This window comes from Eleutherodactylus coqui, chromosome 7 (assembly GCF_035609145.1).
Source record: "Eleutherodactylus coqui strain aEleCoq1 chromosome 7, aEleCoq1.hap1, whole genome shotgun sequence".
Taxonomy (NCBI): domain Eukaryota; kingdom Metazoa; phylum Chordata; class Amphibia; order Anura; family Eleutherodactylidae; genus Eleutherodactylus; species Eleutherodactylus coqui.
This window is the reverse complement of record NC_089843.1, coordinates 9,046,159-9,056,656: the sequence shown is the minus strand read 5'-3', so window position 1 is coordinate 9,056,656 and position 10,498 is coordinate 9,046,159. Positions and strand designations below refer to the sequence as shown.

Below are 10,498 nucleotides of genomic sequence, written 5' to 3'. Positions count from 1 at the left end.
TAGATCTCCAGCGAGGCGCCGGCAGCGTGAACATACGCCAAGGCTACGGCGCCACGGAGCATGTTCTGCAGCGGAGAACATACTACGATTCTTGGTGCGGATCCGCGGTGGAGCCCACGTGTGCGATGCAGATTTTGGTGGGATCCGCGGTGGAGCCCACGTGTGCGATGCAGATTTTGGTGCGGATCCGCGGTGGAGCCCACGTGTGCGATGCAGATTTTGGTGCGGATCCGCGGTGGAGCCCACGTGTGCAATGCAGATTTTGGTGCGGATCCGCGGTGGAGCCCACGTGTGCAATGCAGATTTGGTGCGGATCCGCGGTGGAGCCCACGTGTGCAATGCAGATTTTGGTGCGGATCCGCGGTGGAGCCCACGTGTGCGATGCAGATTTTGGTGCGGATCCGCGGTGGAGCCCACGTGTGCAATGCAGATTTTGGTGCGGATCCGCGGTGGAGCCCACGTGTGCAATGCAGATTTTGGTGCGGATCCGCGGTGGAGCCCACGTGTGCGATGCAGATTTTGGTGCGGATCCGCGGTGGAGCCCACGTGTGCGATGCAGATTTTGATGTGGATTTCACCTGCTCACGTCTGAACCTCTGGCGCAGATCTGTCATAAGATCCTGGATGAAACCGCGCCATTTCATCCGGAACATGCCGGAAGCACGCCATTCCAGTGAATGGTGGTCCGTCGCTTCATCCATTACTTAGTTCCTAGGATGGAGCAGCAGAAGCGATGTGACCGCGGCCCAACAGGCCTCAATATGGCCGCCCATGACAGCGCGGCGCTCCCCCCCCGCCCCTCCTACCTGTCTGTTGAAGTCCTCTTCATTCTCCATCCACATGTATTCGGCGAACGGGTTGTTCTCGTTCTCGTCGTGGCCGTTCACCACCTGCTCGTCCTTCGACTTGTTGTTGGACGACGAGTTCCCAATGTTTGAGCCGTTCATCATGGCGGTATCTAGGAGGAAGAAGAGGAACCTGTGAGACCCCCGCTGCAAGGGGACGGGAACCAACATACCCCTCCCCCACTGAGGAACAGGAGAGCCGTGGCAGCATGAGATCCCCGCTGCGAGGGGACGGGAACCAACATACCCCTCCCCCACGGCTCACACACTGAGGGACAGGAGAGCCGTGGCAGCATGAGATCCCCGCTGCAAGGGGACGGGAACCAACATACCCCTCCCCCACTGCTCGCACGCTGAGGGACAAGAAAGCCGTGTGTTATGTCCCCCCATGTGTGGGCACAGAGCGAAGACTGCATGGCAACCAACCCCCAACATAGGGGCGACTCGAGGACATTCAGGGGAGACATCCCACAAGGGCGACCGCCTGTCCTTTATGGTACGGTCACACGTGGCAGCGCCTCAATGTAAGCGGCGGCATGAAACCCCCGAGGCGGAAAAATGGTGGCTATTAGAGACTGGAATTTGCACGGAGGGCGCCAGCGAGTGCGGTCATGTTCAGAGCCGCCTCCCCCTGCTGACCGGGTGACATCCGGCCCGACCGCCGGCGCCAGGCGAGGGTCAGTAGCCGGCAGCGGCTCGGCTCGTGGTCACCGCATGCTGCAGACCTCATCCTCACGGGTCGAAGTCAATCTTAAGACGTCTGCTTTAACCCCTTGACGACACAGGAGGTACAGCTCCGTCCTGGAGGGTCGGGGTGTAGATCCCGCTCCATACAACATGGGGGCCGGCTGTTTCTTACAGCCAACTCCCACCCGCAACAGCTCTGACAAGCCGCACCGCTCATTGGAGCTGCGAGCCACAACCGATGTTTGGGGTCCCATACGGCCCCCAGCGATAAGATGCGGTTGTCATGGCAGCCGGGGGCCTTCTGAGAGGAAGAGGGAGAAGGGAAGGTGCCTAACTCCAGATACATTACATGGAGGTGTTGTGTGCAGTATGGCAGTACCACTTCGTACAGTATACGGGGTTGTGTACAGTGTGGCAGCACATTACATGGAGGTTGTGTGCGCAGCATGGGGTATGGTCTGTATGGCGGTACAGTGTGGCACTTCTACGTACGGTATACGGGGTGAACAGTGTGGCAGCACCACTTCTACGTACGGTATACGGGGTGAACAGTGTGGCAGCACCACTTCTACGTACGGTATACGGGGTGAACAGTGTGGCGGCACCACCTGGTACGGTATACGGGGTGTACAGTGTGGCGGCACCACTTCTACGTACGGTATACGGGGTGTACAGTGTGGCGGCACCACTTCTACGTACGGTATACGGGGTGTACAGTGTGGCAGCACCACTTCTACGTACGGTATATGGGGTGTACAGTGTGGCAGCACCACCTAGTACGGTATACGGGGTGTACAGTGTGGCAGCACCACCTAGTACGGTAGCGGAGGTCGGGATGTCTCGTTTGTACAAACAGGCGCCCCATGACAGACAACTCCCAGCCCCGCCTCCCCGTCACATGATGCTTACGGGCTGCAGCAGCCAATGACAGCGCTCGGTGCTGCAGTGCCAGCGACTACATCACTCTGCACGGTGGGGGACAGGCGGGTAAGAAAACATTTTCAGGTTTGACAGCTCCTCATTGGCTGCAGCAGGGTCACCTGACCCAGTAATCACCGGGACCGGGGCGGGCAGCCGCGGCGGAGGTAAGGGTACTCCACCTTATTGTAATATAGGGGTCCTACAGCCGGACAACCTCTCTGGGCGCCACTGGCAGGACGGCAAGTTTGCACTTAAGGTGGCAGCCATTTTTCTTTCCTCGCCGACTGGACGGTTTGATTATTAGTCGGCTCCATATTATATATTCCACTGATCTTTGGCGCTGCGGCGCCTCCACCTCCCGTCCGACCGCCGCATTCAGTCTACTGGAAATTGGGAATAACAGGACTCCGCCATGCGAACGCACCTTTAGGCGGCTCGCTGTCGCCATCTTCTGGCCCCCGTCTTCCGTCGCTGGGTGAGCTCGTTTGGGGTCTCCTGTAGTTTTTGGGGTACACGACCAAGATGGCGCTGCCCATTACTTCCTGCCAGCGGTCATCGAGGGGGTTATGGGGTCAGAGTTTAACCCGAGTGACCACAAAACTCACTAACGGGCTGTAAACCGGCAGACATCTTTATGAGGCGGTGGCCCAGCGATGACCGACAGCCCGGCGCCTGCTCTAACCACGGAGGAACCCCAGATCCTGCCAGCGTGACCCCCTACAGGCCACAACCGATAGCAGCTGCAGCCTGACAAGCACCTCCATGTCTGCCATGTAACTTGGCCAACTAGGCCCCGCCTCCTGCAGTCTAACAGGTGGGTACCCTAGGCTTAGTAGAGCGCAGTACATAAGTACTGCAGTGTACTATCCTAGCGATGGAACCATGACATCTGCAGCAGACATGGAGGTCAACAACCCATGTGACCATGGCAGCCCGAAGCCAACAGACTGGCATTTATATTTTTACCATATGACACCACCCCCCCCCCCCCGCCCCCAAAAATATTGGGGCTGCTGAGAACCCCTTCAACTCTACACAGGCGACTAACTGGTGCCATGTGAAGGTCAGCGCCACCGTGTGGGCGGGCAGTGCCCACAGGGAGATTTACCATAAGCGCAGTTTTGTTGCGACATTTTGGTTCGGTTTATGGAGATGCGCCCGCTCTGTCGGGGCGAATACCCTCAGTGTGCGGGGTGCGAGCTGGAGCCCAAAGATGGAAAATATCCTCGAGGGCTCTGCTGGCACGATGAGCTGCGCCAATGAGCCCCCAGACTGGCATGGCGAGGATGTGAGCCGGCGCCAACAGTCACGCAGCTTTTATAACTTGGGGGCCGCCCACAACGACCGTATGCGAGAAACGAACAGGAAAAATAACGTGTAGAGCGCGAGTGTCACATGCGGGCGCCGCCGGGGGGCGCCGTTCACGTTTTGCTCCATTATATAAGACAGACGTTTTTTCACAGTATTTTTGTGGTTTTGTGGTTCACTTTATTACCCGACCAGATGGCGTGCGATGCGCGTCCGGAACATGCGGTGACTCCGCCCCCGGCGCTGCCAGGCCTCGCTCTGTGGGACAGGAGCGCACAGTTTGACACCACAGCCTGCTCATCCGTGAAGCGCTGTTTGTCGCATTTTTTGCGCTCCACGGATGACCATGTGACGAGCGCCGCCCCCCGGGCGCAGGGCATCTAGACGGAGGAACCTCACGCTTAGACCCAACCCCTGGCGCAGACACCCTGCCCCCCCGCCGGGGTCGGCCCTCCGCGGCCCCTTACAACGTACGTGTGCCATAACATACGCTCAGTTCCTCGTCGCCTGCGGGCCTCCTGACCCAGACGTGCGGCGTCCATCATGTCACACGCTCAGATCACGGCCAATAGTGTCTATTGGCGCCATCTTGGGGTAAATGCTGAGGGGGGGGGTATAAAGTATTTATTACTTTTTTGGGAGGCAAAATACAAAAAAAAGCGGCATTTGGAGCCTTTTTTTATATTTGCGCCGGCGGCGAGCGTCTTCAGATTCTCTTCAGGTCGTTCTGGACGTGACGACACCACAGAGGGGGAGGAGCCTGCGATGCTGTGACCCGATAATACACCGCAGTACCTCTGCACTATAATGTACCGTCACTAGTCCTAGCAGTCAGGGCGACCCCCGGGGCCACCACGAGGGCCGACGACACCACAGAGGGGGAGGAGGCGGGACAAAACGTCACCATTTTTCTTGAGTGTGACCAGCGGCGGTCTGAACACGGCGCTGCGGATCAGCGAGGGCGGCGCTGCGAGTCATACGGGAAGATGTGCGCACATTGAGGTGTCCTCATGCACCAGCCTCACCCCGCCGTACCCCGCAGTAGGCATTAAACGCTGTGTAACAGCCCGCACCTCGCGCCTCCTGCCCGCAGCTCTCACCTGCGCCTCCTGCCCGCCACCATGCACCGCCCACACAACTTGTGTTTTCACCCCCTCTTCTTAGCGCCCACATATTACGCATTTCCTACATGCTGGGGGAGCCGTGTGCCGCGTCCGATCACCTGTGAGGTACCGGCGCCCACGTAACCCGCAGTACCATGACACCGTGTGAGCGGGACCCACAACGCCCGCCGCGATAAGACGCCCGCAGCCACACGACCCGGCGCCCGCAGCCACACGACCCGGCGCCCGCAGCCACACGACCCGGCGCCCGCTCCTGTGCCCTGACGCTTGGTGAAGGCGCCGCGCCGTTCTGTGTCCGCGGTCAGCAGCGCAGACCTCCCATCCCCCCCCTGCAGCGCCGCACCGATTCGCCCGCTGAAATAATAGCGGTACGCTGGCGGAGAGCAGCGGGGCAGAAGCCTCCAGAACATCCTGCGCCGGCCCGAGCGGACAACGCCGCACACAGCGGCTCCCTGCACTCCATTGCCGGCCCCCCAGCTGACCCCCTAGCAGGTCTGCCGACCCCCGGGAAGCTGCTGACTGCTGTCCGGACTATCAGGCCCCCCAATAATCCGGCATGCGGCCATTTCCGCGCGTACCTCCTGGCGGCGCTGTGGTCGCCCCGTAGGCAGCACTCCCGCGCGCCCCGTCTGTCACCCGGCCGGCTCTCACCCCACGCAGTGACAGCTGCTAACCGCCATATTGGAGGTCACGGTGCGCCCCCCGGTGAGGCCCGCTCCCCTCACCTGCGGCCTGGCGGTGTGCGGCGGCTCTCGTCCCGTTGCTTGTCGCTTCCTCTCCGGTGTGCGCGGCCTCCTCCCTCGCTGTAACGAACGCCGTTCTGCTCTCCCCCTCCGTCACCGATCACCCTCGTTCACTATGGCGAGTACGTACGCCACGCCTCTCGTCCCGCCTCACTCCGTACCTCATTGGCTGACGACAGACGTCTGTCAGCGAAACGTCCGCCCGTGATTGGCAGTTGAGAGGACGTGACCAGAAATGGGCGTGGTTTGCGTCCGACGCAAACCTGGATGCGTCGTAAGGACGTACAATACGTCTACACGTGGGGTAGCCACACCTCCTTACGTGATTACGTCACGTCCCTTTACTAACAGAAGGCCGTGAGAGCGGAGGCGGGGCACGGCGGAGGGCGGAGCCTGAAGTTAATCGACAAGCGGGAAAGACTGGAAGGCGGAGATACGGGAACGTCACTGAGGTGTGACGGAATGATCTAATGGGCGGGGCTTAAATCGTAGTAGGGCGTGGCGTGTGCTTTGCTTCCTCCCACTTAGAGTAAATCACGTCAGGGGGCGTGGTCTACAGCTGGGCGCGTCTGACGTGTTGTTTACAGCCGCTGGGAGTCACGTGTCTGCTGGGCGCGCGGATGGCCGCCATGTTGTGCGCGGAGGCTGCCGGGTAGTCGGACGTGTCAGCTTCCTGTAGCCTGCAGTGAATCCCAATCTGTTTGCTGTCAGTGAATGGGGCGCGCTTGTTTATTGACAGAGGCTCAAATCTAATTCCTAATGGGGAGGTGTGAAAACATGGCGGCGTGCGATGCTGGTGTCCGGAGGAGGCGTGTCCACGGCGGTCACTGGACAGCGCACAGAGCGGCGTATGGCGTCCGTAGCTCACGTCTGGTGCCGGGAGGTGCAGGGAAAAACGTAAAAACGATGCAGCGATCTGCAGAGCTGGAGACCCTGTAGAATGGCGCTGGAGACCCTGTAGAATGGCGCTGGAGACCCCGTAGAGCCACGCTGGAGACCCTGTAGAATGGCGCCGGAGACCCTGTAGAGCCGTGCTGGAGACCCTGTAGAGCCGTGCTGGAGACCCTGTAGAGCCGTGCTGGAGACCCTGTAGAGCCGCGCCGGAGACCCTGTAGAGCCATGCCGGAGACCCTGTAGAGCCGCGCCGGAGACCCTGTAGAGCCATGCCGGAGACCCTGTAGAGCGGCGCTGGAGACCCTGTAGAGCCACGCTGGAGACCCCGTAGAGCAGCGCTGGAGACCCCGTAGAGTCTGGCTGGAGACCCTGTAGAGTGGCGCTGGAGACCCCGTAGAGCCGAGCTAGAGACCCTGTAGAGCCATGCTGGAGACCCCGTAGAGTCGGGCTGGAGACCCCGTAGAGCCGGGCTGGAGACCCCGTAGAGTCGGGCTGGAGACCCCGTAGAGCCGGGCTGGAGACCCCGTAGAGCCATGCTGGAGACAAAGCCACGTGGTTATAGAGTAGGTTTCTACAGCCGCGTGACTTCGGCCCAAGGCAGAACTATAACAGCCCAGAGCGGCGGGCGCTCCTCGGGGGCTCACCGCCAGGGTCGCTCTGTACAGACGCCACGTTTTACACGGTTTCCGAAGGCGTTCAGTGATTTTTAATGCAGCCAATCACGGCAGGGGGTGATGAGGTGCGCCAGATCACTGGAACACACGAAAAGAGAGCAGCCGGCGGTCACAAACTGCGGCGTTGGAAACCCTGCGCTCGTCGGGGAGGCCCCATTGTAATCAGAGGAGTCTGAAACTGTGCTAAACGCTGTAATAAATGTCCTGCGTGAGAGCGGCCTGACAGCGCTGCGTCCCGAATCTGGCAGCGCCGGGGAGATCCTGCTAAATATCCGTCTCCAAGTGTGAAGAACAACCAAAAAACATCAGACACAAATACCGCAAGAACCAAAACTACTGATAATATCATAAAATGGTAGAGTTGGAAGGGTCATCGGGTCCTCTGATGTCATCGGGTCCTCCAAGGTCATCGGGTCCTCCGGGGTCATCGGGTCCAACCCCCTGCTCAGTGCAAGATCACTAAATCATCCCAGACAGATGTCTGTCCGGCCTTTGTTTGAACACTTCCATTAAAGGAGAACTCCCCACCTCCCATGGCAACCTGTTCCACTCATTGACCCTCCTCACTGTCTAATATCTAATCTGTGTCTCCTCCCTTTCAGTTTCATCCCATTGCTTCTAGTCTTTCCTTGTGCAGATGAGAATAGGGCTGATCCCTCTGCACTGTGACAGCCCCTCAGATATTTGTAGACGGCTATTAAGTCTCCTCTCAGCCTTCTCTTCTACAAGCTAAACATTCCCAGATCCTTTAACCGCTCCTCATAGGACATGATTTGCAGACCGCTCACCATCTTGGTAACTCTGCTCTGAACTTGCTCCAGTTTGCTGATGTCTTTTTTAAAGTGGGGTGCCCAGAACTGGACCCAGTATTCCAGATGAGGTCTGACCAAGGAAGAGTAGAGGGGATAATGACCTCACGTGATCTAGACTCTATGCTTCTCTTAATACATCCCAGAATTGTGTTTGCCTTTTTGGCTGCTGCATCACATTGTTGACTCATGTTCAGTCTGTGATCTATTAGTATATCCAAGTCTTTTTCACATGTGCTGCTGCTTAGCCCAATTCCTCCCATTCTGTGCCTTTTTACATTTTTTTTGCCCAGATGTAGGACTTTGCATTTCTCCTTGTTAACCCTTTTCCTCCATATGACGTAGGGGTACACCTCACACATGGACGTACCCTTACGTCATAGGGATAGCGAGAGATCCTAAGAGATCTCGCGGGAGTCGGCTGTCAGTGATAGTTAGCCTCCCGCTGCAATAGCAGGGGTGCGTCGGAGATGCACCCCCCCCCCTGCTATTAACCCCTTCAATTTATGTAGATCACGGCATGGGAGGGGTTCACAGAGGGAGCTCGCTTCCTCTGTGATATTATCGGGCTCTCGCAATATATTAGCAGAAAGCCCAGCTGGTTGCCATGGCAACAGGGCACCACCTACAAGCGTCCTGTATTACCATTGCCTGTAATAAGCGATAAGGCATTGCAGGAGAGAAGTCCTGCAATGCCTTATCACAGCGATCATCTGTGGTATGATGCAAGTCTCCCAGAGGGACAGAAATGCTGTAAAAAGATAATAAAAATGTACAAAAAGTAAAAATATTTTAAAAAAATGTAATAAAAAACCATTTTTTTGGGGGGGGGGTGTTCTCATATTAATATTTAAAAAAGCCCACATATTTGGTATCATCATGTCCATAACGACACGTACAATAAGCGAATACACTTTTTTATCCTGCATGGCAAAAAGCGTTAAAAAAATGCTAAAAAACTGAGGCAAAAAACTAATTTTTAGCATTTTGCCTTAAAAAAAAGGCAATAAGTGATGAAAAAGCTGTATGTACCCCAAAATGGTACCAATAAAAACTACAGCTTGTCTCGCAAAAAATAAGCCCACTGAGAGCTCCGTACATGGAAAAATAAAAAAGTTATAGGACTTTGAATGCAGCGATTTAGAAAGAAAAAGATTTCCAAAAAGGGGTTTTTATTTCAGAAAAATGGAAAAACCTAAAACAAATATAAGAATTTTGGTATCGTTGTAATCGTACCGACCCGCAGAAAAAATGGATTGTATCATGTATGCTGCTTGATTAACGCTGTAAAAAAAAAATTAAAAATGTGTGGCAGAATTGATGCGTTTTCCCGCCCTGCGATCATAAAAAAAAAATGATAAAAGTTTTACAATTTAGTCAATGTACCCAAAAGTGGCACTGCTAAAAACTACAGTTCACCACAAAAAATAAAGTTATGGCTTTTGAAAAATGGAGATGAAAATCTGCCAAAAATCATTGCGTCCTTAAACCCAAAGTAGGCCGTGTCCGTAGGGGGTTAAATACCATTCTGTTAGTCGCTGCCCCCTGTACAAGCTTTTCTAGATCTTTTTGAATCCTCTCCCTCTCTCCCCTAGTGTTAGCTATCCCTCCTAGCTTTGTGTCATCAGCACATTTGATCAGTTCCCCACAATTCCCTCCTCCAGATCATTTATAACAATGTTGAACAACACTGGGCCTTGGACAGAGCCTTGTGGTCCCCACTTAACACATTCTTCCACTTGGATGTGCAGCCATTTATGACCACTCTTTGAGTACGATCACTCAGCCAGTTGTGAATCCATCTAACAGTTGCCTTGTCAATCCCATATTTGGTCATTTTGTCAATAAGTATGGTATGAGATACTTTGTCAGATGCTTTACTAAGGTCAAGATATACTATATCCACCGCATTTACCGGATCAGCTCAGTCGGTGATTGTGTCATAAGAAAATTAGTTTAGTCTGGCATGACTTGTTTGTTACAAACCCATGCTGGCTCTGGTTAATTACTCCATTCTCATCCAAGTACTTGCATACATGCTGTTTAATCATTTGTTCAAAGAGCTTTCCTGGTATAGAAGTCAGGCTCACAGGCCGGTAGTTTCCTGGATCTACCTTCTCCCCTTTTTTGAAGATAGGGACAACATTTGCCCTTTTCCAATCTTCTGAGACTTCTCCTGTTCTCCAGGAATTTTCAAAGATTATGGCAAGTGGTTCAGCAATTACCTCTGCTGCTTCCTTTAGTATCCTAGGATGTAATTCATCTGGACCTTGAGACTTGATTTCATGTTAGTTAGCTAAGTGTTCCCTCACCATCTCTCTGCTTATAGATAGTCAGCATTCTTTTATTCCCCCAATAGCACAGGGAAGGTCAGTTGATGTTCCATCTACTTTCTGAGAGAAAACAGATACAAAATAGGAATTTAAAAGTTCAGCCTTCTCAACATCATTCTTAACCAACTGACCATTTTCATCTTGTAAACATCCTATAGCA

The 10,498-nt window shown here is 54.9% G+C and overlaps 1 protein-coding gene across 1 annotated transcript in view; it reads right to left on the bottom strand.

Annotated features, from left to right (window-relative positions):
• PAIP2B (poly(A) binding protein interacting protein 2B) overlaps positions 1–5,780 on the bottom strand; it is an 11,507-nt gene extending 5,727 nt beyond the window's left edge. Inside the window, exons 1-2 of the mRNA XM_066572856.1 lie at positions 5,611–5,780; positions 807–958 (exon numbers count right to left, since the gene is read on the bottom strand). Of these exons, the coding sequence (XP_066428953.1) occupies positions 807–950 (144 nt within the window). The 5' untranslated portion in view covers positions 951–958; positions 5,611–5,780. The remainder of the gene's footprint in view (positions 1–806; positions 959–5,610) is intronic.
• Positions 5,781–10,498: the final 4,718 nt, after the last annotated feature.